The 27747-nt window shown below is 36.0% G+C and overlaps 1 protein-coding gene across 1 annotated transcript in view; it reads right to left on the bottom strand.

Moving 5' to 3' along the window:
- DNAH11 (dynein axonemal heavy chain 11) overlaps positions 1-27747 on the bottom strand; it is a 316314-nt gene that overhangs the window by 263092 nt on the left and 25475 nt on the right. Inside the window, 6 exon segments of the mRNA XM_032643357.1 lie at positions 1994-2189; positions 2749-2873; positions 3191-3328; positions 9911-10027; positions 25562-25729; positions 26940-27173. Coding sequence (XP_032499248.1) covers positions 1994-2189; positions 2749-2873; positions 3191-3328; positions 9911-10027; positions 25562-25729; positions 26940-27173 — 978 coding nt within the window.

Below are 27747 nucleotides of genomic sequence, written 5' to 3'. Positions count from 1 at the left end.
CGGGAAGATCCCACATGCCGTGGAGCGGCTGGGCCCGTGAGCCATGGCCGCTGAGCCTGCGCGTCCGGAGCCTTTGCTCCGCAGTGGGAGAGGCCACAACAGTGAGAGGCCCGCGTACCGCAAAAAAAAAAATAAAAAAAAAGAAAAAAAAAAAAAAAAAGAGCAACATACACACGCCAAGATCTGAAATGGGTGGCCATAAGCCGACCTCGGTCTTTTCCAAACACCGCTAGCTCTATAATAATGCTTGTTTTGAAAACACAACATGATTATACATGAGGGAGGATTGTAAACATGCCACAAGTTTTGTCTTTGCTTAACTGTAGTTTCATCAGCAATAAACAGCTAGGTAAATGCTAAAAACTGCAACCAGCTGAACAAAAAGGCTTAGGAATATGCAAAATGCTCATATGCACACACCACAAACATCCACCCGGTACCTCCACTCATAGGTGTGTGATGAGCCAGCCCATCCAACTTCTGGCGGCCCAACTTTCTGTCTGGTTTCAAATGACCTTCCTTCCACCACCTCACAGTAATGCACAAGTCATAACGCACTTCCCTGAGCAAACTTCAGGTCTTTGTCAGGGAAAGTACTATATTCATTGGAGCATTTATATATTACTTGACCACTTAAAATGTATAAAACTATGCTACTGTTCTTCCTAAGTTCCTTTTTTTGTTTTTCTGTTTTTATTGTTTTTTAATTGGAATATAGTTGCTGTATATTAGTAAGTTATATGTGTACAATATAGTGATTCACAATTTTTAAAGGTTATACTCCATTTATAGTTATTATAAAACATTTACTATATTCCCCGTGTTGTACAATAATATATCCTTGTAGCTTATTTTATACCTAATAGTTTGTTCCTCTTAATCACCTACCCCTATGTTGTCCCACCCCTGCCCTCCCCCAAGGAGTAACCACTAGTCTGTTTTCTATATCTGTGAGTCTGCTTCTTCTGTTATATTCACTAGTTTGTTGTATTTTTTAGATTCCACATATAAGTGATATCATACAGTATTTGTCTTTCTGTCTGAGTTATTTATTTTTTTAAACGTTATCACTGAAAGAGTTTTTGAGTACTGTACCCTAACCCTCATTTTCCCCGTCAGCAATGTACTTTTTATTGTGCAGTCTTCCATAGTGCAGTGAATTTTAGGAATGCATATGTCGTGTTGTAGCAAAACTGACTGTAGCCCTAAATCACAGTTTCTGAGGAAAAGACCATATAACATGCTTTAGAAGGTAAACCAGTTGACTTCCTTAGGCTGTCACTCCATAGGTCCACTAGTATAATATATTTGGTATGTTTATAATCCCTTCAGGTAAAATTGTAGGGATTATCCCTAAAACATCTCAGGAATTCAGTTTCTATAAATTGGTTTTATGAAATCAGAAGGTAAAGCAAACCCTCAGTCCTCCAGGTCACATATTTATATACCTGAGCTGAGGTTAATAAGAAAAAATAAATGATGCAATTCTTTGTAATATTTCGGGGAAAGAGAACAGAATTTGAGTACAGACTGTGACTATTAAACTCAGTGAGGCTAACTTTCACCTCCTAGGCATACAGCTGGACTGCCATGAGGCAGGGCAAGAAAACCTAAGCCAGGAAACATCTGATCAAAGACTAACAATTCTGTTCAATTGAGTTAATATTTATTAAATGTTACCAAGTGCCAGACACTATGTTAGACACACAAAACACAAAGATGAAATCCAATGGACCCTACTCTCAAGTAACTCATTATCCAGTAAAGTGGGAGTGGCAAATAAATAACTACAAGACAAAACAAGAAAGAATAATTAATATAGAATTTGATGAGCAAATCCCTAAAACAAAGACCTATTAGAAGTTGTTTTTAGTTATAGTCCTCGTAGCACTGACATTTTCCCAAAATAAAATACAAATGAATGGAGGTATGAGGAATATTCTTATAATAAAAAGGGCATCTATGAAACATTTAAAAAATATCAAACCCTTACCTTTGGGTCAAAGTTGACATTGAGAAGACCACTTACGGCACTGAATTTAACCAAGGGTTGATTCAAATTGAATTCACAGATTTCATCCACATTACTTTTCCATTCATTATAGATACGATTTTCAAACTGGTCTAGCAAAGCTGTCATTTCAGTATACTTCTGATAAATCCAGGCATCATCAGGACTTTCCAAGAATCTGTAGGAATATGTTTTTTATTTTTTACTTTTCTATACATTAGATAGATCTCAGCTTAGCTACTTTACAGTAATATATGATAGAAATAAGAAAGTACACTATAAAAATCAGGAAGAAAATCAATAAAGGTCAAATAATGCTTCTGCATAGTCTGTGCCTTAAAAGATATGAAATAAATGGAACTCCAAACATTTTACTAAATGCAAACAGCAACAAGTTATCAATTCCTACAAAGAAAAGAAAAAGATACAAAAGTCTGCAAAATAACGGGAGTGCTAGCTATTGGAGAAAGGAAAAACAATAACAAAAAGCTATCAACATATTGTGGGTGAAATGGAAAAGTGAAAAAAGATCTAAAAACATGGAAATATATGAAGTTCTAAGTCCTAAACATACTCCCAAACCATGGGGATAAATCCCTCTCAATGAGTCCAAGCAATGACAAGAGTTAAGTAAGGCAGTGACTCTTTAAGTGCTAAAATGAACAGCTCACTACCCCATATAAAAATTGCCTGTGTCGAAGGCATAATGTTACCACGAAAGAATCCTAGCTACTTACAGATCACGAAGAGATGCAAAGTTTGACCAAAACATTTGAAGTCGGTCCATGACCTCTTTAGCCCATGTGATGTTTCCTGAGGTAAATGGCATATTCTTGTTAAGGACTACATTTCCTTGTTCAATCTGCAAATTGATATTGTGGTGAAGATGGTGAAAGGGAACATTTAATCAGGGTACACTCCAACCTTGTAGGCAATTGTTAATTTTGGAACATTTACAGTACAAATATAAAGAACATACGTGCAAAGTAACCTGATTAGTAGAAGAGTTACTGTCCTAAAGCAGGCTCTTCATATCCATAAGGAAATCAATTACATAAAAGCATAAAAATTTTAGGGCCTGTATCTACTCTTCAGTTATCATTCAGTGGAGCTCTACCTGACACCCTGACCCACAATATGAAACTGTGGGTCTGTCAGACTTTATCCCCCCCCACTCACCTGTTGCACGTGTTCATTATACAATTGCTTACACATATCCAACTCTGCACTGAACATGTGCACAAGTGTGCTGTAACGTGGGCTGAAAATTTCCATGACAACTGGTTTCTCAAGGAAATTCCCAAATACAGTCAAAAGCTATAAAAATCAAAGTGAAAGAAAGGTTAACCACCATGGGTTTTTAATACAAATACTCGATTCACTATTTCCTCTATTAAACTTCCTATGTGACTAGATACAAAGCAAAAATCTAGATCCCTGCAAGTATCCTGCAATGTCTTCAGACTGAAAACACTTTAGCATCTCACTAAAATTTCTATGCATCCAGTAAAGCAAATTCTAAATGTAAAGCAGTTTCCCTTCCTCAGCAGAAAATGAGGAGTCAGAAGCAAACCACTGTCTGTTAGAAATCCCTGATCACAGCCGACACCCCTACGTCCTGTTGGACATCAGGAAATGTTGTAGAAGATGCTTTGCAGATTTAAGAACAGAAGCAAGATTGCGTACTTCTTATTTGCTCTTCCCTACTACACATATACTCTTTAGAATAAGGAAAGCCATATCAAGGACCTCTAGGTCACACGTTAATAATTATACTGTTATCCTGTGATAAACCATAATGGAAAAGAATATGGAAAAGAATATGGAAAAGAATGTATAACTGAATCACTTTGCTGTACAGCAGAAATTAACACAACACTGTAAATCAATTGCACTTCAATAAATTTTTTTTAAAAACATACAATTTGAGGAGAAAGAGGAAAGCTATAAAATTCCCAACTGTTAAAAAAAAAAGAAATCATCTTCATATTTGCTAAGTGTAATCTGCTGTATGTCCTCTAGACTTAGATTTTCTGTTTGCCAAGTAACATCTTATGGAAAAATCCAAACGAACTTTTTGGCCAACCCAATAAATCAACTATACTTCAACTATACTTTTATTTTATAAAATAAATTTAAAAAAAATAGTTACACTGGAAGCGTCAGTCACAGTGACCGTCCTGCCCATGGTCTCCCGTGTTTTGTACCACAAGACCCAGCTACCCCCAACACAGCAGCTGGGGCAGCAGTGGCGACCTGTTCCAAGGACAAGCACTCCACGGGCTGACAGTTCCTTCAGTGTCAAAGTACTGGTTGAAACCAATGCCTTGAGATAATTGGAGTCTTTCTCAGAAAAAGAATGAGGGCATGGCAGGCTGAACCTATGCCGGCAAAATTTACGAGTGAAAAGAACCTACAGTTGAACCTTGACAAAACGAGCTTGAAATGCGTGGGTCCACTTTTACACAAAACTTTCTCAATAAATACACTGGTAAATTTTTTGGAGAACTACGACAATTTGAAAATTGTTCTCAGACGAGACAAACCACACTGCCAAGAAATATCAAAAAATTTAAGAAAAGGTATGTCATGAGTGCATGAAATACATAGGTATAAGGTGTTATTTAAAATCAAATTAATAATGTGTTAGTTTTCTTACTGTTTTATAACTTTGCTTTCAAAAAATTACACTACCATACAGTATGCCTTTCTCTCATAATTGGAGAAACTGAATATCAGCCTATCATCACAGGTGGTTTTTTTAAAATAATGTTTCCAATATTATATTAGAGTATGACTGTAATACTCTATGCCATAAAAATTTTATAATGATTCATTCATTAGTGTATAGGCTAGGCTCCCGTGAAACAACCCTATTGATTACACTAGGCTACCATAAAGCAATCATATTGCTGCTGCTTTTTATCAATGAATCATTATACCTGTAAATAAATATGAATTTCTTTTTCACATTATCTTTTCATTTCTTTATGTCTCGTGTTAGTAATACATATAAGATCTACAGTGTTTTGTATTGTGCAAGGCAATACTGACGTAGGTCCTGATGATTCATCTTGTAAACAGATGACGTAAACTCACGGTATCGATGGAGTACAGTCTTGTGAAGATGTTTTCTCTTCCTTATGATTTTCTTAATAACATTTTCTTTTCTCTAGCTGACTTTATCATAAGAATACATTATATAATACATATACAAAATATGTATTAATCGAACGCTCATTATTGGTAAGGCTTCCGGTCAACAGTAGGCTACTGTTAGTTAAGTTCTGGGGGAGCCAAAAGTTAAACAGTGATTTTCAACTACATAGGAGGTCAATGCCCCTAACCCCTGCATTGTTCAAGGGTCAACTGTACTAGCGAGCAGAGGAAGCCAGTGAGTAAGGGGACAGAAAAAGCAGACACGTGAACTAAAACAGAATCATATGACCGGTAAGGAGAAGTATGTAGTTCCAGAACTCCCTCCACTCGGTCATCTCACAGTAACCCTGACCCCCTGTTTCCACAAAGCTGAGCTGTCTGGTGAGCCTAACCTTGGATTTCTATTTGCCTCCTGTCTTGTCTTCTGTCCCACGGGGATTCTTCTGTGCATCAGTGTGAGACAGCTTTCTTTGCAAACAAAATAATGTAATAAACATACATATTTTTGTACAAGCAATGTTTATAGAATGCTGACTAGGTGCCAGGCACTATATTTTAAGGGTGTTAAAAATGCTATTGTTATCACATGCTCCAGATAGGGAAAGTGAGTTATGGGAAGGGGATAACTTGCCCAAATTTTCACAGCCAGTGCAGAGTTGGCATTTGACATGAACACTGGGCAGTCTGGCATCAGAGCCTCTGCTGCCTTGTGTAGGAACTCATCAGCCAAGGTGCCATTTAAAATTGCTATTTTGTTATTTACTTACTCTGTGTGGGCTTCAGAAAATGTTAGCTATTCGGTCTGTTATATAGATATTTTCTCTGAAATAAAAGGAGATAGTTTCTCAAAATAACTAAATATCATCAAGGTGACAGAAAACCATACACTAAGGTTTGTGCCTTGTTAGTGATGTGACATGGCAAGAGAAAGAGCTTTGTTCTTCCTCTTAGAAAACTAATAGGTGTTCCCCCAAATTTGTTTTTATTAAAAAACAGCATCATTGTAAATAATTTGTAAACATTTCCAAAAACTGTACTTACTAAAAAAATCAACACAAGGAAAAAATTATACCAACTGAAATATAAATCTAACCATATCTTAAGAGGCCAGTTTAGACAAACACACACTGGCTTTTCTTCTGGTAATGTCAATTATACCTACTGTAGAACTGTTGGTGGGAACGTAAATTGGTGCAGCCGCTATGGAGAGCAGTATGGAGGTTCCTTAAAAAACTAAAAATAGTTACCATGTGATCCAACAATCCCATTCCTGGCATATATATCCACAGAAAACTTTAACTCAAAAAGACACATGCACCCCAATGTTCATAGTAGCACTATTTACAATAGCCAAGACATGGAAGCAACCTAAATGTCCATCGACAGATGAACGGATAAAGAAGATATGGTATATATATATATATATATATATATATATATATACGATGAAATATTACTCAGCCACAGAAAAATGAAATAATGCCATTTGCAGCAACATGGATGGACCTAGGGATCATCATACTAAGTAAGCCAGACAAAGACAAGAATCATATGATATCACTTACATGTGGAATCTAAAAAATGATACCAATGAACTTATTTACAAAACAAAAAGAGACTCACAGACATAGAAAACAAACTTATGGTTACCAAAGGGCCGAGGGACTGGGGAGGGATAAATTAGGAGTTTGGGATTAACATATACACATTAGTAAATATAAAATAGATAACAAAGACCTACTGTATAGCACAGGGGACTATACTCAATATCTTGTAATAATCTATAAGGGAAAAGACTCTGAAAAATATGTATATGTATATGTGTGTGTGTGTGTGTGTGTATATATATATATATACACACACTGAATATACACAAACTGAATCACTTTGCTGACCACCTGAAACAAATCAACTATACTTCAAAAAAAAAATTACTGTAGAAACTACTAAATATTTAAAATCTACTTAGTTAGCTGCTACCTAGCAAAATGCAAAGTATTAACTTTCTTCTAACAACCACTGTTTTGTTAACTTTGGACTTGATGTTAACATTCTGAAGTAAACATTGCCTCATAGATTTCACAAAGAAGTGTACTCCAACTATAGTAGGGAAACATATTTATTTCACAACATTCTCTTTCAAGCCCTTATCATATCAACCGCAACTGGAACAATACCAGAAGCTTCCCAGCCACATCTCATTTTGACCACCTGATACGCTTAGTGGGACTTAAGTCCAAGTGTAAAATAGGAAAGACAGAGAGAAAATATTCTTTGGGGAGGTTGTAAAGCCAGAAAGTAGTAGTAAACACAGTCTTAACCTTTTATGCAGTATACATTACCTTAATTTTTCAACATCACAGATACATAAAAGTTACCCTCCAGGATGAGAATAAACGTCATTTGAACTTGCGGTTTCCTTGTCACATTGGAACTAAGAGTTTTTTTATGGAGAGTACGACATTGTCCTTCATATCAACCTCAAAAGATTCAAGATTGACTCCCAATACATGCTTCCTTCCTAAATATCCCACTGGAGATCTGTAAGGTTTACCTTGATTTTCTTCTACTTCTCAGTTTCATTATGTAATATTTATATTTTTCTTGGGTTTGTCTTTTTCAAAGATTTTTTAAATTTTTTGCCACTTGAACCATATATACTTCACAATTTTCTAGTTTTCTATTATTTCATCTAAAGACTTTTCTAGACACTTGTCTTACATACTTCAGTCTGCCTTCATGTAGAGAAACTAAATTTTAGAAAGCCATCCATCAGCATTTTGTTTTAATTTTTACTGAGCGCCAACCCTGTAGGGTCTGAGCCACAGCTTTATACTGTTTGGTTCCAGGGCCCTTCCTGCTCATGTCTTTGCCAAGAGCAGGTACTGAATCGTGGCCTTCAGAGAACAGTCTGCAAGTATTTATTCCCTGGGACACAACAGTAACTGGTCAGAGTTCATCATCCTGTACCTATGGTAGAAATCATTTTCTCCCCTAAATACACAACCCTGTAATTTTTTTCTTCTGCCACGACTCTTGCTGCACTTATCTTCATCTGTGTGTCATTTCAGGACTCTGACAACCAGTCAGCCCTCCTAATGTCACAGTTCTTAAGTGCCTGCTTTATACAAGGCGTTGTAGAACGTGATCTAGATATAACAAAAACTCTAAGATGATGTCCCACCCCTGGAGAGCTTATAAGGGCACCATCTCACGTTATATTTTGCAGCAGACAAGGTACAAATATGTGGAAAGTTAAAGAAACAAAATACATGACAAAAAAGAGATAAAATTCTTTAGAAAAAATAACTGGCCATGTACTAAAATAGAATCCATATGAATGGTTGTGAAAAGGGGAAGGAGAGAGGTTTGAATTAGAAACGGTAGGAGCCTCTGTAACCTCTGTAACTGAGATTTCATTCTACATTCTTTCTTGAAGTTATTTCTAAAAGCATGAAAAGAGGTCCAGTTACAGAGAATACGATAGACTACTACATAGCCACTAAAAATAATACTGTTGAATTGTTACAAAAGAAAAATTTTTATGATTCACTGCTTCCTGAAAGGGTTACAAAAAGATTACAAGGATCAGAATATGTCATCTTTTGCAAAGAGAAATATGTATGCATATCTAGTCAAAGAAAAGGAAGGGCAGTAATATATACAATAGTAATTTCTGAGAAATGGGATGACAGGTGGTGTTATTTTATAACAACAGGCTATATATTTCAGCTGGCAGCATCTCAGTTTCATCCAAGGGCTCTTAAGAGAGAACTATTTGAGTCTCGTGACTTCTCTGTTAAAATGCTTGATGGGGGTAGAAGACACTAGCCACTTAACCGCCATCTGACCCATTTATTTGAATTTTAAGATCAAAATCAAACAAGTATCTCCGACAAAGTCTGTGCCCGTTATACTGTTTTGCACTGCCATCTTCAATGAATTGTGTCCGTGATTCTCTAGCTGTGTTTCTGCTGTCACTGAGGCCTCATTCCTCTTTGGGGATGTCATCTAAGTTTACGCTTGACTTGCAATTCTCTTCTTTGACAAGCAAGTTTCACAAGGTGCCCCGATTACCCACATTACAAGCTTTCTACTTGGGAGGACTCTCAGGATGCTTTTCTTTTCTGCAACTATTCATACGTTTCTACTGTATTTCATCAATTCTATGACAAACACTCTTTCATGTTTTAACACCTCTGAAACTAGACTATGTTATATAATCAACAGCATCATAATTTTTTGGCAGCATATTCTTTTGTTGATAAACACTAGTGTGTTTGATAATCAACGGTGTCTTATGCCTGATGAAAAACAGTGTATGAATTGCTATTTATTCCAGTCAGATTAATAAAGTGGGCAGATGAACCCAACCTATGTCAACAGTGGCAAAGAAAAGAAATTCTTGAGTTAACAGAGAGTTTTCACTTTTCACTGTAGCTTAATTTTGAATTGACAGTTCACAGGCCATACCAAACTTGCTCTAAGGGTAATGAAAGCTGCAACAATGAATTCAAGCAAAGCTCAATAGTCAAGTATCCTAAAACTGACTCTGCCCAAAGTAAACTTCATCATTCTTTAGTGCATTATTCAAAGTTTCTAATTCAGTGAGCTTCATATGAAGAGAATGTGACTAGTTAAGAGTTTACCTGCATGAGAAAGGAATGTATTCCCTCTTTTCATCCAATCGTCTTATTCACTAGTAAAACGTTTTTCCCTGATAACTTCTTCAGAACTAACCTTAAATGCAGCTTCCAGACCACTGCAGTTAAAGAAAGCTTCACAAAGAATTGTCCCGAGCCTTCTGTCAAAATCCAAAGTTTTGGACTTAAACACAACATAATCACTTTCAAATTCCTATAAAATTCAAAATAAAATATTAGTTTACAGGAAAGAATCCAACAGTGAAAATATCAACCACAAAAGTGTGACACCTCTCTCTCTCTGAATGAATTTATTTTTCATAGCAGGATTCCAGGAAAGACAAAGAAAGAGCTGTATCCGACTAATTATTCAAGTGGCAGCCTTCTAGGCGCACTGAACATTTAGCACTTTCAGCTCACATTCCCACAATCCTTTTCACTGGCTCAGACCCCAACATTAGTGCTTTGGCCTATCACTCTATCCTTCTCCATACTATTTTGATTATAAATGAAAAAGCAAAGCTTTTCAGAAAAGAAAAAGGAAAAAAAAATAACCCGTCTTATTATAACTTTAGTCCATCTATAAGTTTAAACAGGAAGTTTTTTATTTTGTTTTTCATGGAGCAGAAACCCTGCCAGGAAACACTATTTCTTCAAGTGAGAACTAAAATCCACAGGTCTGTCTGTAAGAAAGCATCATTAGAGATACAGACAAAACATACTACTCTTCCTGCTTTCCCAGTTTCTTATTAATATGCAGTTAACAACCCCCAGTTTTCTTGTAATACATAAACACCCACTCCCATAATTACGAAGAATGAAACAGTGAAAGAATAACCATCATCTGCACAGCATTACAATTCAGTCTTCAGTGAAGTCCCAGAAATTCAGAAACACTTTGGGCTTCCCAGTCAAACCGCCCCAGGAGTGCACGCCACACACTTAACATAAAGAAGTCCTCTGTTACCACCATAAACTGAGCCTCCTCTTATTAATAATAATAATGACAGCTAACATCTATTCAATTCTATTCTAAATGCTTTACATTATTAACTCAATTCTAACCACATGATGTAGGTAATATTTTTCCATTTTGTAGGCAACAAAGTAAACTCAAAGAAGTTTAATGCCCACAATCTTACCCCTACTTAATGGCAGGGCCAGCATTTAAAGCCAGGTAACCTGGCTCCAAAGTCCACACTCCAAGCATGATTCTGGATGTTTGTATGAAGAAATGCACCTTATGCTGAATTGAACACACACTATAAAGCAGTGTAACGGCAAAGTTCTAGAGCACTATGTGTCATATACCACAATGTCATATTTAGCATCAAGAGGAAGTCTCCACTTATGAAGTAGGGCCAAACAGACTCTTCATTCAAGGCTCACTGACTTTTGAAAGTAAACACAAATGCCCAACAAGTTGTAAACAAGCTTAACTTACTCTTCTTCTCAGTATGGCAACAAAGAACATACCACTTAAGATCCTCAAAGGTTATCTGAACAATCAGCAAATAAGATCTCAGGGAGGAAACGAACGTTCATTTCCATAATTGATATCTCTCCTAACCTCTTTTTTGTCACTCAACCTGAATTCAGAACTGCTGATAGAACTTCTCCCCTAGGAAGTCCCACAGATAATTGAAATTTATTTTATACAAATCGGAACTCATCATCCTCTCTATAAAGCCACTCCTCATTCTGTAAACCCTAACAGAAACTTTGGCAATCTCTTTCACTTCTTCCTCTCTCGGTCAACTGCTGTCAATCTTTTCTCCTAACTACCTATTCTTCATTAGTCCAGGCATCACCCTCCAGATCACCATTACCACTTAGCTGGATTTCTGTTAACAATTTTCTAACTACTCTCTTTGCCTTTAATCTCATCTCTCCCATCATTCTAACTGCAATCTAAATAAGCTTTCTAAAACAGAAATCTTATGTCACTCTCGTACTCACAGTTCACCATTATCTCAATTCAGAATCCTAATTTCTTAGGGTAAAGTCTAGAAGTCTTAACCTCATCTACAAGCCCTCTGTGATCTGGGCCCTACTTACTGCTCCCAACTATTCCAGTACCTCTCCCCCTTTCATACGCTAGGATCTAGCCACACCTGCCTTATCATACTCATTCTGTGTGTGTAATACAATTTTCTGCTCATCACTTTCTTTTCACCTACTCCTCACTTGCTTCATTTCTTTTTTTTTTTTTTTTTTTTCAGTTCCATTTATCTTTCAAGTATTGTCTCAGTTTCCCTTTCACCTCCTCTGGAAAGGGGCCCTTCACAAATGATCCCATAGAACTCTGTACTTTTCATACCCTAGCACTAAGCACACTGTATAATTGCCAACCTGGATTCTCCCCCTAGATTTTAAACTATGAGTATAGTAGCCATGTCTCTTTTCACAGTGACAGTGCCAATATTTAATGAGGTTCCCAGCACAGAGCTGTTTCTCAATACTTACTGAAGAATAAACAATATGCTGGTATTACTGAAAACCATTTTTTCTATATTGTAAAAACTCCAAAATTGCCCTTATTAGTGACGTGGGAAATTTGAAGTTTTAGCTAGAGAAATGCCATGGTCTGATTTAGCTCCTAAAAGGCAATCAAGCTGCTGTGTGAAGAACAGACCCTGATGGAGCCAAGACAGGGGCTGAAGAAGAGGTTTAGGAGCAAATGCAATAACCCGGGTCAAAGATGAGATCCGGGTATATTTTCAGGGTTTATCTGAGGCTTATCATAAGAAAAGAGCAAGATCATGGATGACCCCAAGGTTTTGTAATAAGTAGTACACTATATGGACTATTTAATGAGTTGGAGAAGACAAGGAAGAATAGGTATGGGGAGAGGTAAAGCAGGGGTTCAGTTTTGCATGTTGGTGACATCTATTAAGTATCTAAGTGGAGATCCTAAGTAGGCAGCCGAATATATGCTATGTGTTTGGGATTTACGCAGGTCCTTTCCATTATGTAAAATATCCTTTAGGCTTTTGGTAGATACTCTTTATCAATTTGAGGAAGGTCCCCTCTATTCCTATTTCTAAGAGTTTTTATCATGAATGGATGTTGAATTTAGTCAAAAATTTAACGCATCGAAGTTTTTAAACTACTAAACTATCACAAAGGAGGCAAGAATATACAATGGAGAAAAGACAGTCTCTTCAAGAAGTGGTGCTAGAAAAACTGGACAGCTACATGTAAAAGAATGAAATTAGAACACTCCCTAACACCATATACAAAACTAAACTCAAAATGGATTAAAGACCTAAATGTAAGGCCGGAAACGTAAAACTCGTAGAGTAAAACAGAGGCAGAACACTCTGTGACATAAATCACAGCAGTATCTTTCTGGATCTACCTCCTAGAGTAATGAAAATAAAAACAAAAATAAACCAATGGGACCTAACTAAACTTAAAAGCTTTTGCACAGCAAACGAAACCATAAACAAAACAAAAAGACAACCCACAGAACAGGAGAAAACATTTGCAAGCTACGGACAAGGGATTAATCTCCAAAATATACAAACGGCTCATACACCTCAGTACCAAAAAGCCCCAAACAACCCAATTAAAAAATGGGCAGAAGATCTAAACAGGCATTTCTCCAAAGAAAACATGCAGATGGCCAAAAAAGCACATGAAAAGATGTTCAATGTCACTAATTATTAGAGAAATGCAAATCAAAACTGCAATGATGTATCACCTCACACAGGTCAGAATGGCCATCATCAAAAAATCTACAAACAATAAATGCTGGAAAGGGTGTGGAAAAAAGGGAAAACACTCCTATACTATTGGTGGGAATGTAAATTGGTACAACCATTATGGAGAACAGTAGGGAGGTTCCTTACAAAACTAAAAATTGAACTACCATATGATTCAGCAATCCCAACTCTTGGGAATATATCCAGAGAAAACCACAATTCAAAAAGACACATGCACCCCAATGTTCACTGCAGCGCTATTTACAATGGCCAAGACATGGAAGCAACCTAAACGTCCACTGACAGAGGAATGGATAAAGAAGATGTGGTACATATATACAATGGAATATTACTCAGCCATAAAAAATGAAATAACGCCATTTGCAGCAACATGGATGGATGTGGATACCATCGCACTAAGTCAGACAGAGGAAGACAAATATCATATGGTATCATTTATATATGAAATTTAATTTAAAAAATGATACAGATGGGGAATTCCCTGGCAGTCCAGTGGTTAGGACTCTGTGCTTCCACTGCAGGGGGCACAGGTTTGATCCCTGGTCAGGGAACAAAGATCTTGCATACTATGCAGTGTGGCCCAAAAAAAAAAAAAAAAAAAAGATACAAATGAACTTATTTACAGATCAGAAACAGACTCACAGATTTTGAAATCAAACTTGTGGTTACCAAAGGTGAAACGTGGAGGGAAGTGTTAAATTAGGAGATTGGGATTGACATATACATGCTACTATGTGTAAAACAGATAACTAATAGGAACCCACTGTATAGCACAGGGAACTCTACTCAATATTTCATAATAACCTATATGGGAAAAGAATCTGAAAAACAATGGATATAAATATGTATAACTGATTCATTTTGCTGTACACCTGAAACACATTGTAAATCAACTATACTCCAGTAAAAAATTTTAATGCATCGATTAACACAATTATGATATTTTTCTTCTTTCACCTGTTAATATTGGGATTACACTGATTTTCAAATATTGAACCAGCCTTGCATCCCTAGAACAAATCCCCTATGGACATGGTGTAGAATTCTTTTTGTATACTGTGGAATTCTATTTGCTAATAATTTAAGGATTTTGTACCTATGTTTATGAGGGATAAGAGCTTGTACTTTTCACTTCTTTGCACTGTCTTAGCTGGTTCTGGCAGCAGAGTAAAACCTACTAGCTTTGTAAAACAAATGGGAAAGTGTTATCTTCACTTGTATTTCTGGAAGAGACTGTGTAGAACTGGTGTCACAGGTATAACTTGGTGACATTGAAGGTTTGGTTCCAGACCACTGAAATGGTTACCACAATAAAGCAAGTCACATGAATTTTTTTTGTTTCCCAGTGTGTATAAGAGTGATGTTTACACTATACTGTAGCCTATTAAGTGCACAATAGTATTATGTCTAAAAAATGTATATACCTTAATTGAAAAATACTTTATTACTAAAAAATATTATCAATCTTCTGAGCCTTCAGTGAGTCACAGTAATAACACCAAAGATCACAGATCTATCATAGATGACCATAACAAATACAGTAATAACAAAGTTTGAAATATTGTGAGAACTACCAAAATGTGAGAGACACGAAGTGAGCAAATGCTATTGGAAAAATGATGCTCAACACAGGGTTGCCATGGACCTTTGATTTGTTTAAAAAAAAAAAAAAAATTGAGGTGAGCCTGTAATTCTTAAATATTTGGTAAAATTCTCCTAGGAACAACCTCAGCGTGAACATTTTCTTCGGGGGAGTCTTTAATCACAAATCCAATTTCTTTAATAGTTATAGTGTTATTCAAATTATCTCACCCTCACAAGAAAAAATTTATGTGTGACAACAGATGTTAAGTAAACTTACTGTGACAATCATTTCACAACATATACATGTATCATATTATTATGTTGTACACCAGTGGCCCCCAGCCTTTTTGGCACCAGGGACCAGTTTCATGGAAGACCATCTTTCCACAGACCAGGCCAGGGTGGGGGATGGTTCAGGTGTTAATGTGAGAGATGGCGAGTGGCAGACGAAGTACAGCTCGCTCGTCTGACACTCACCTCCTGCTGTGCGCCTCGGCTCCTAAGAAGCCATGGACCAGGGACCTGTTGCACACTAAAACTAATACAATGTTACATGTCAATTATATCTCAATTTAAAATATTTATTTCGTATTGAGTGAGTTGTAGTTCTAATTTTTTTAGGAATTGGTTCATTTCATCTAAGTTATCAAACTTATGTGTGTAGATGTTATTCCTTTGTTTTTTGGTATTCCCCATTTTTTTGATATCTGTTGAGGATGTAATTGTAGCTATTTTTTACTCCTGATATTGGTAATTTGTCTTTTTTTCTTTGTAGTCTTGCTAGAGCTTTGTCTTTTCAAAGAACTAACTTACTTTCACTGACTTTTCTCTATTATTTCTTTTCAATTTCATTGATTTCTGCTCTTTCCTTCTTCTGATGATTTCCTTCTTTCTGACTGATTTCTATCTTTGCTCTCTTTTTCTAGGTTCTTAGGGTGGAAACAGATTATTGATTTGAGATTTTCTTCTTTTTTAATGTATGCATTTAGTGCTATAAATATCCCTCAGAACTGCTTTAGCTGTTGTCACAAATTTTGATATACTGTATTTTCATTTTCATTCAGTTCTCTATACTTTATTTCTCTTGAGACTACTTCTTTGATTCATGGAATATTTAGAAATGTGATCTTTAAGTGTTTAGAGATTTTCCTGTTAGGTTTCCGTTACTGATTTCTAGTTTGATTCCACTGTCATCAAGGAACATACTATGTAGGATGTCATATCTTTTAAATTTGTTGAGGTTTGTCTTATGCCCAGGATATGGCATATCATGGTACATGTCTCACAAGCACTTGAAAATAATGTGAATTCTGCTGTTGTGGCATGGAGTGTTTTATAAATGTCAATTAGATCCTCTTGGTTGATGGTACTGAGTTCTTTTATATCCTTGCTGATATTTCATCTACTTATTCTTTCAATCGCTGAGAAGGAAGCATTGAAGTCTCCAACTAGAATTGTGGATTTGTCTATTTTCCTTCTCAGTTCTACCAGTTTTTGAATCACATATTTTGCTGCTCTGTTGTTTGATGCATACACATCTAGGACTGCTATGTCTTCTTGGTAGATTTACCCATTATTTTATCATTACATAATGTCCCTTCCTGGTATTCTTTTTTTTTTTCCTGCTATGAAGTATACTTTACCTGATATTTATATAGCTATTACTGCTTTCCTTACTGCTATCCTTTGATTAATGTTTGCATGATATCTCTTTTTCTGCTTACTTTTAATCTGCATATATGACTATATTTGAAGTGAGTTTCTGAAAGAAAACATATAATTTGGTCACTTTTTTAATCCACTCTGCTAATCTCTGTCTTTGTATTGGTGTACTTATACCATTTACATTTAATGTAATTACTACCATGTTAGGGTTTAAGTCTGCCATTTTATTTGCTGTCCATTTGTTCTGTTTTTTGTTTTTCTGCAACTCTATTTGAAATTTTTTATCATTATATTTGATGTACCTATAGTGTTTTAAGTTTGTCTCTTTATATTGCTCTAAATATTACTTTATTACGTTATATATACATCAATGTCTAACGTTGCCATCTATCATCAGTCCAAGTAAAGTATAAAATCTTACCTCCCACAACCAATGAGTCAAGGAAGAAATCATCTAGGAAATTAAGAATACATTAAGACAAATGGGGAAAAAACCCAACATACTCAAACTTAGGGAATGCATCAGAAGCAGTGTTAAGAGAGAAAATTTATCACTGTAAACACATACATTAAAAAAGGATCTCAAATGAATAACCTAATTTTACACCTTATAGGAGTTGAAAAAGAGCAAACTAATCCCAAAGCTAGCAGAAGAAAAAAAATCAAGATTGGAATAGAGATAAAGGAAGTAAACAACAGAAAAATAGAGAAAATCAACAAAACCAGAAGTTTGCTCTTTGGAAAAAAAAAAAGAAATTGACATTTAGCTAGATTGACTAATGAAAAAAGAGAAAAACTCAAATTCCTAAAATGAATGCTGGGTAATTCAGAAATAAAAAGGATTATAAAAATATGCTATGAACAAGTGTACACCAAACTCTACACACAGATGAAATGAACAAACAGAAACACACAACCTACCAAGACTGAATCGTGAAGGAAAGAAAAACTGAATAAGCCTACAACTAGTAAGGAGATTTAATCAGTAGTCAAAAACACTTCAACAATAACAAAAAAGCCTAGGACCAGACAGCTTACTGATGAATACCACCAAACATTTAAAAAAGAATTAATACCAATCCTTCTCAAACCCTTCCAAAAAAAAATTGAAGATATAACACTTCCTAACTCATCCTGTCAGGTAAATATTGCCCTGACACCAAAGCCAAATAAAGACATTACAAGAAAACTACAGACTGGTATTCCTTATAAATAGTGATACACTCTCAACAAAAAGTAGCAAATCCAGCAGCATACTAAAAGGATCACACACCATGACCAAGTGGATTTATTCCCAGAATGCAAGGATGGCAAATAAAAATCAATGTCAGTAGACCACATTAATAGAATGAAGGAAAAGACCACATGATCATCTCAACTGACGAAAAAAAAAAAAAAAAAAATTCAACACCCTTTAAAGATACAAACACTCAATAAACTAGAAATGGAAGGAAACTTCCTTAACATGATAAAGGCCATCTATGAAGAACCCACAGCTAACATCATACTCCGTGATGAAAGACTAAAAGATTTCCCCCTATGATCAGGTACAAGGCAAGGATGTTCCACTTCCACCACTTCTATTCAACACTAGCTAGGGAAACACTAGTTAGAGCAATTAGGTGAGAAAAAGAAATAAAAGGCATCCAAACTGAAAAGGAATAAGTAAAATTATCTCTGTTAATACATGACATGATTTTATACTTAGAAAACTCTAAAGATTCTGCACCAAAAGCAAAACAAAAGCCAAAACAAAACCACTAACAGAGGTAATTCAGCAAAGTTGCAGGATGCAAAAATCAGTTGCACTTCTATACATTAGTTATGAGCAACAAAGTGGGATCCTTACAAGATATACAAAAATTAACTCAATATTTATCAAAGACCTAAATGTAAGAGCTAAAAGTATAAAACTCTTAGGAGAAAATACTGGAAAAAATCTTCATGACATTGGATTTAGCAATCATTTCTTGGATATGACACTGAAAGCATAGGCAACAAAAGATAAATTTGACTTCATCAAAATTAAAAACTTTTGTGCATCAAAGGACACTACCATGGGTCTGAAAAACAACCCATGGAATGGAAGAAAGTATTTTCAGGTCATACATCTGATCAGGGGTTAATGTCCAGAATATAAGAACCCCTACAACCCAACAACAAAGGAATCCAATTCAAAAATGAGCAAAAGACTTGAATAGACATTTCTCCAAAGGCATAAAGATGCCTAATAAACACATGAAAAGATGACCAACATCACTAATCATTATGGAATGCAAATCAAACCACGATGAAGTATTACTTCATGGCCACTAATATGGCTATTATCCAAAATAATGAAAAATAGTAAGTGTTGATGTGGATGTGCTAACATTGGAATCCTGCATTACTGGTGGGAAGACAAAATAGTTCAACCACTATGGAAAACAGTTTGGAAATTCCTCAAACAGTTCAAAATAGAATTACCATATGATCCAGCAATTTTAATCTTAGGTACGTATCCATAAGAATTGAAAGCAGGGACGACACAGATACTTGCTCAACAATGTTCATACCACCATTATTCACAAGAGCCAAAAAGGTGGACACAAGCAAGCATCAATCAATAAATGAATAAACAAAATACAGTATATATATATATATATATATATATATATATATAAAATAGATTTAGCCTTAAAAAGGAATGAAATTAAAAAGGATGATTTAGCCTTAAAAAGGAATTAAAGGAAATTGTGACACATGCTACAATATGGATGAAACTTAAAGGCTTATGCTAAGTGAAATAAGCCATACACAAAAGAATTATTTTGATGAGTCCACTCATATGAGGTATCTAAAATAAATAAATTCATAGAGAGAGAAAGTAGAACAGATATTACCAGGTACCAAGGGGAGGGGGCAATGAAGAGTTATCATTTAATGGGTGTAAAGTTTTTGTTTGGGATGATGAAATGTTCTGGAAGTGGACAGCAGTAATGGTTGCACAACACTGTGAATATACTTAACGCCACTGAATTGTACTCACAAATGGTTTAAATGCTAAATTTAATGTAAAATACATTTTAACACAATTTTATATATAGAAAAAAAACCTTCCTTCTCTTTTGATCCCTTTACTCTCTTCCATTTATAATGGTCTTAAATACTTTCTGTACATACATTTAGAACCACAGAGAATGTTATAATTTTTGCTTCCACCATGAAACATTATTTAGAAAACTCGAGAAGGAAATTCTATTGTATTTACACTTATTTCTACATACCACATTCTTCCTGCTGTTCCAAGGTTCCCTTCTTTATCACCTCCTTTCTGTATTAAGAACTTCCTTTAGCCATTCTTTAAGGCTCAGTCTACTAGTGACAAATTATTCGTTTTTTTTTTTTTTTTTTTTTGGTCTAAGAATTTCTTGATTTCCCCCCCTTTATTCTTGAAGGGTATTTTTCACTGGGTAGAGAATTCTGAGTTAACAATTCTTGTCTTTCAGCACTTAAAAATATTTTGCCATTTCCTTCTAGCCCTCGTGATTTCTGATAAGAAAACCACTGTCATTCAAACCATTTTTTCCGCTTGGGTAAGTCGTGCTTTCTCTCTCACTACTTCTGAGATTTTTTTCTTTATCTCCAGTTTTCAGAAGTTTAATTATGATGTGTCTTGGCATGGATTTCTCTGGGTTTATCCCTGGGTTTATCTTTCTGCTACTGATTTCCTCTTCAATCTGTAGGTTTACGTCTCTTGCCAAATTTAGGAGGTTTCCAGCTACTTCTCTGAGACTTTCAGCTTCATGGTCTTTCTCCTCTCTTTCTGGAACTTTGTGGACACTAGTGCTAGATCTGTTACAGTCTTACAAGTCCCTAAGGCTCTGCTCATTTACTTTCAGTCTACCTTCTCTGCTGTTCAGACTGAGTGCTTTCTATTGTTTCATCTTCCAGTTCACTGATTCTTTCCTCTGTCACTCCATCCTGACACTGAACTCAATCACTATGCAGTGTATTTTAATTTTTTTCAGCTCTAAAATTCCAATTTGTTTTTAATATCTTCTATTTCTTTGCTGAGAATTTCTATTTCTTTACTGAGGTTATTTTTTATTTGTTTCATTATGTTGATAATTGCTTGTTGAAGCATTTTTGGCATGGCTCTATAAAGCCTGTCAGATAATTCTAACGTCTTATCTCAATGGTGACATCTATTAGTTGTCTTTTTGTTCAGTTGAGATCTTCCTGGTTCTTGGTATAATGAGTACATTTTTATTGAACCTGGATGTTTTCATACTATGTTTCATATTATGAGACTGGATTTTATTTAAACCTTCAGTTTTTGCTAGCATTCTACAACACTGCTCTGGCCCCTTTACTGTCAAGTGGAGACAGAAGTCCAGTTTCTCCACTCAGCAACCATTAATACCTAAGGGTGGGGAGCTCCTGTTATGGCTGGGTGTTCCAGCTTCCCATGTGGTCTCAACAGATGTCACAGTACTGGTGACCTGGTTACCATTTGATCATGGTGAAAGCACTGACTTTCTAGAGGCTTCCTGTGACACTACCCTAGTGGGGTAAAGGACACTGCTGGGTGAGGAAAGAAATTCAGGATTCTCATGTGTTCTCCACTGACATCACAGAGAGTGAACTCATAACTGGCTAGCTAGGATGAAAATCATGACTCCCTACTTGGCCATCACTGACACCACCCCAGTGGAGGTGTGGACTGGGTGTGGGGTAGCATTTTACAGATTGGCTGTAAGTCTACTCTCCCCATACAGTCTTTGCTGGCATGGATGGGGGTAGGGAACAGTTTCTTCTGTGACATTTTTCTGGACTAGAGAGACTGCAGTCTACAAGTCTTCTGTCTTGCCAGGCTGTCCCTTTCTTGAGAGGGATCAGGCTTTAATTGAGGTTTTTAATGTCTGTGTCCACTGGTGTTTCCAGGTTGCCAGTGTCTTCACCTCTAGGTCTGCATTATTTCAGGCAAGGAGGAAATTCAGGTAACTCATCACTATGTTGTCTTTTGGGTCCATCTGTCTTCTTCTTTTCACCTTTCAGAGTCTTCTTATGTGTCTTTTACACATAGTGACCCGTACTGTAGTTGTACTTAGAGGAAGATGGAAAAGTACGTCTACTCCATCTTCCCAGAAGAAGCTCCTAAGTAAATTTTTAAACAGTGATATCTACTACTTTAAATAACTTAAAAAAATAAATAATACATAAATTCACGGAATAATATACAACTGTTTTTTTAAAAATAGGTAATGCTATTGCAGTGATACAGAGTGACTGCTAAAATATATTAAGTGACAAAAGGTATACATGATCTGTAGAGGATGCCACGAGTGCAAAAACAGAATTCAAAATACATACGCCCATGTATACACTAGTACATGCATCATGTATCACTGGAACATTATATAAGAAACTCATAATGCTAGATGTCCTTGGGGAAGGAAAATGAAAGACTAGGGCGAAAAGCAGGGAATGAGAAGAAGGGGACTAAATTTTTGCATTTTTGCGTATGTTACCTTTCCAAAAGAACAAGTAATGTTTTTAAATAATAAATTTTACCTTGAAAAGTAAGCAGGCAAGACCTGAAAATCCTGCAGATGACTAATAAGACATTTATGTAGTTAAAATTTTTAAATGCTACACACTGTAATAGCAAAAGAATTAATAAATAGTTCAGGAGACTAGAACAGAACAGAAAACTAATTGTAGGAACTAGAACACGAGCTAGTACAGATTAATAACTACTTTTAAAGTGAATTTTAGATCCTGGAGTAATGGCGGGCTAGGTACCTGGATCAATCTTCCTACTAAAATCTAGCAGGCAAAAGGAAACTAGCCACAGCATCTTGGATCACCCCACCTCAGGGCACAGGTCCTCAGGTGAGTTCCTCCAGTTGCCCCAGATGAATTTATTCCCTTCATTTCTAGGAAGATGCAATGAGGGAGATAAACACTAAAGAACTGACATGGCACAACAAAAAAACAAGTGCTAGGTTGAGAGTTCTGGGTTGGAATCTCTGTTCCACTCCCTGGAACTGTGTAATCTCGGGTAATTTACATATCCTCATCTGCCTGGGCAGTCACTCTCAGGGTTACAGCTAGAATTAAGCAGGAATGTGTGTAAAGGTTTGGCCTGATGCCTGGCACCCAACACTTGTTCAGCAATTATTAATGGACTCATTAACAGACACTAGTGGAGCCAAGAGACTACTCTCAAGAATATCCACCATCCTTGCTTAGTTATCTAGGGAATTTTATTTAATCAAGCTACACCTCAGAATGTCGGTGAAAACCAAGCTGCTGAGCCTCAAGTCACCTGCCCATCAGTTAAATACAATTAAGAAAGCAAGTCTCTTATCAAGTTCAATATGATACAAATTGTTGTCTATATTCACTAACAGCAAACTTGCTAAGAGACTACAACTTAATGATTTCCACCACTAAAAAAGAAAGGATAACTATGCAACACGATAGAGGTGCTAATAATCACTACATTGGCTATTAAAATATATAAATGTATCAAATTAACATGCTATACACCTTAAATATGCACGATGTTACATGTTTCAATTAAATAAATTAGAAAGCAAGTCTCTCCCCCTAATGGTCTGGATCTCAAAGAGTCCCATAGGAAGAAGTCAAAGCAAATACTTAAAGTGACCTTTATATTCAGTATTAATAATTCAGAAACCCAAGAACATTTTTATGGACACACCCGAGAAATCCCCATCTTCTGTAAATAGACCACAGTGGCAGAACTTCTGTCACACCAATAAAGGCTCAAAGCCTGATTGATAGGCTTGAGATTAATGAAGAGAGAGACATAAACAGCATTTCCAAAAGCAAATTACCAGTCACTGTTTCTTTAATTTACCAGAACATATATAAACCATTTCTACACCAGAGGGCAGGAAGGCTGACTATGATACACTGGACAGTTACATTAGCACTATTCAATGGGGATTGGGGAATGCAGAGGGGTGTGTGCAGTGGCAGAGGAAGGGCATGGGGTGGGCATGTGTCATGGGGAAACACCTGTATGAATATATGAGCTTGCAGGTAGTTTGCTAACATAATATCTCCTAAAAATTACCAGCTGATTTCATCATAAAAACCAGAACACAATGAAACTCAGCTAAAAAGCCCCCAAACGAACAGTTTATTAAGCAAAAATATATAATCATTGCAATATTCTGAGGCAACACTGATAACCAAGACACATTCAAGAAAAGCAAAGGTCATCTTTGACTTAAGCACACCAATTAAGTGAACTTTTAGTTAATTCAAATTTCGATTTCGAGGAATAATCAAAGTCAAGGAGCTTTTAAATTATATTCTAAAGCAGGATACAGTAATCAGATAAAAGGATGAAGGGGAACTTTGAGGGCAGGTTATTGATGTCTCTAACCCAGATCTGGAGATCACAGGTAAGCCTTGCCCATTTTATACTAGATACAAATACCAAGCAAATATATATATGTATGTATGTATGTATGTATGTATGTATGTATGTATGTATGTGTGTGTGTGTGTGTGTGTGTGTGTCAAGAGCAAGTGAATTTTCTATTCTATGTTTGTGACTGTGCAGGGTTTGGGCAGACACAGGGATAAATTCAGGACCTTTAGCACTACCAGGGAAGTGATATCAGCTAAACCTAGCCATGTCCTCCAACCCTAGCACACTGAAAACCTGCCAGGATTTGTAATCATGAGCAAATCAAGGCTCTCCTGCAACTCGAATGCACCCGACAGTCCTGTGCACGCTGGGTTTCACGCTCCTCTGCTTAGTTGCTCAGAAGAGCTAAATCAAGCCACCCCCCAAGAGTCCCATCCTGTCCACATTCACTGAATTCCTGCTGGGTGACAGACATCTTACCAGGCTCTGGGGATGAGCTCATGCATCCCCTAGATCATCACCACAGATCTAGGTTTCTCCTACTTTCCCACAAATTAGCAGGACACACAATGACCGTATCTTTCTTACCATTAACTCCACTTCCCAAAAACTGTCAGCAGTTCAGAGGGATTAAGTTTGCTAACCATGTCCTTACAAAGCTAACATACTGTACTTGTACACTTCAGAGAGTCAAGTATTTGGCCAAATATACACATAATAGTGAATAAATTCACATTCCACAAAAAACAATGATGACTAGAGGTAATCTTTTTTTTTTTTTTTTGGTACCTGGGATTCACTGTCATGGCAAACCACTAAAATGAAGCTATTTTTACCCTAGAGCTGCAGGGATGCCCACAGGAACTCCTTGGCTCCTAACCTGCTGGCAGTGACAGAAAACAGAAGCAGCTTAAACCTGAAAGCTTCCCTCTTTTTCAGACAACATACATGTTAATAACATATGTAATGAATGAGCTGAAACTAAATATTCAAGTAGATGAAAAATTGACCTAATGATTCAAGAAAAGGCTAAAATAAAACACACAAGTTACATGGACACCACATGATCAGATCTAAATGAGTTAATATGGAAAATTCCTTTTCACTATTCATCAACAAGAGACAAATCCAAACTGAGGTCCACTGTTATATTAGAAACAGTTTAAAATATTCTAAACTGAAAATGCAAAAGTTAGGGACCTAACTTCTGGTCCCTGATCTACCGCTGAGTAAATGAGAGACCTCAGACAAGTCATTTCCCCTCTTTTCATCCGGGAGAGGTTGGACTGAATGGGACCTATTATCACTGTGACCTACTGTCCTTCCCAGCTTTAAAATACGAGTCTATGAAATTGAAAACACAAAGATACAGTATTACCATGTTATTGTAATCAGATGGGTCATATGTGCTCTGTTTAAAAATCTTACAGAGTTCCATAAATTCTTCACTCATCTCGTGGATTTGTCCATTTAAAATTGCTCCCTTGGTACCGCCAAATTCAAGTCTTTCCAGCTTTTCAAATTCCAGTATGGTGACAAATATATCCTTTGAAAAAAACATCGTAAAGATTTTTCCACCCTCTTGAGTAGGAAAAGAACATTTTAAAGTTTCAAAGAAAGAACATTTTCCAACATTCAAAATCAGTGAGTCAATGGACACTTACATGACATAAAGTGAATATTAATGATGTAACTGAACTAAGTAACTGCCTACTTTTAAAATCATATTCCCATTTTCACATGGACTGAAAATTATCAAGCAGTACAGGCAACACCTAGCTTACCATAGTTAAACATTTGACTCTCTAATTTCATATCCTTCTAATCATAAGTCAGACGTCCGGGTGAGATCCAAAACTCATTTTCAGCCACCAACACTGCAGTGATGGGCTCTCTTATTGAAAAGGAGCTTAAGAGACTGTTATGAACGGGTGATGCAAGTTACCCAGAGTCAGGCATTTGGCACTCAAACTTTAAGAGGCATTCAGGCTGCTTAGGTGATGAGAATTTTCAAAACATAAAGCTCTAATTTTGAATGAAATTCAACAAATCTATCAACAAAAAAGCCCAAACTTGCTAGAAAGAGTTTTACAAAGAAAATAAGGAAGTTCAAAATGAAAACAAAAACAAAAACAGAAACCTTAGCCAGTTGGCTCCATACAAGTTTTGGTGTGCAAGTTTACATGTATGTAATTCATGTTTGGTTTTTTGGCATTTAAAACATTTATAAAAAGCACGTTTTCATGTTCTTTTCATCTATTTTTATGAATAGTTATAATATTTGAATAGTATAACATATATATTTATATACTAAAAGTTACCATGATATTTTAGATTATCAAATGGGTTTTCAGCTATGGAATCCCAATAAAACCATCAAACATGTAAAGAAAAAAGGGGTTATTTTTTAGCTTCCTGATTTACAACCATTTTCTAGGAACGTAGTAAGCCGTAGGACAAGGGTCACTGGTACATAGAGATTCACTTACACTCAGTATAATAAAATAATCAAAAATGAATTTTTTAGAAAAAGAAGCCAAAGCTTTAAAACTAAACAAAGCTTTGAAACTAAACAAACTAAAGCTTTTACTGTATCTTGAGAGCACGGGCCTCGTAAACTCCTCATGAGGATCACCAAGAAAGCAGACTTCCCACCTCCCACCCAAGCAGAACTATTCCCTAAATCATATAAAAAGCTATAGGGTTTTCTGAAACAACTTACAATATGAATAAATTACAAGTCAATAAATGAATACCTCTATTTTCATGAAACGGTCGAGAAATTTGTCAAATCTAAGAAACACCAGATGAGACTGGAAATCCCATGGTTTCAGCTCCTTATTTCCCATAAAATAGCTTGCCAATCCTTCTCTATAGTTAAAAAAACAATTTTTGAAAGTCTTTAAGATGTTAACGGCCACCTGCACCTTTTCCAGAGAGTCTTCAATTTCTCGCTTCAAAAGGTCTTCAGGCAAAAGGTAAGCTAGTGCCTACAATTCAATGAAAGGAAACAATAATAAGAAAATGTTTACTAGTTTTCCTGAAAATGACTGTTTCAATGAACTGTTTTATTTTTTCAGTGCATGATTTTTAAATTACAATGTCTAGAATTGGGCCAGCAATGCTGTAAAACAGGAAATACAAATTCTAGAAATTCAGGCACTTAGGTTTCAATGACATACTTGCATACATTAGAGACTTCTACAGGAGATGCTGCAATTTCTGGAATTAAACATTCTGCCAATACTACATTTTTGCTAAGCTTCAAAGATACAACAACTGTGTAACCAGAATTTGCATGGCTATTCCTGGCAGCAAATATTCTGCACAACTGTTTTTTCATATAAAGAAATGTATAAGCCAGGAAGGGACATCTATCAGACCATGTATTTTAAAAATATGCTCACGTTACCTGACAGCACAAGGTCTCTTGAAAAGGTGAGAAAGAGCTAACATAGGTGATTATACCATTGGCAATTCTTTTAGGTTAGCAGACTTCTCTTCTGGGGGCTTAAACTCATTATAGGACATAAAATCTGGCCGAGATATGCCATATGAACTAGT

The sequence above is a fragment of the Phocoena sinus genome, chromosome 9 (genome assembly GCF_008692025.1).
Source record: "Phocoena sinus isolate mPhoSin1 chromosome 9, mPhoSin1.pri, whole genome shotgun sequence".
In the NCBI taxonomy this organism is placed as follows: domain Eukaryota; kingdom Metazoa; phylum Chordata; class Mammalia; order Artiodactyla; family Phocoenidae; genus Phocoena; species Phocoena sinus.
This window is presented reverse-complemented; position numbering and strand designations above follow the sequence as displayed.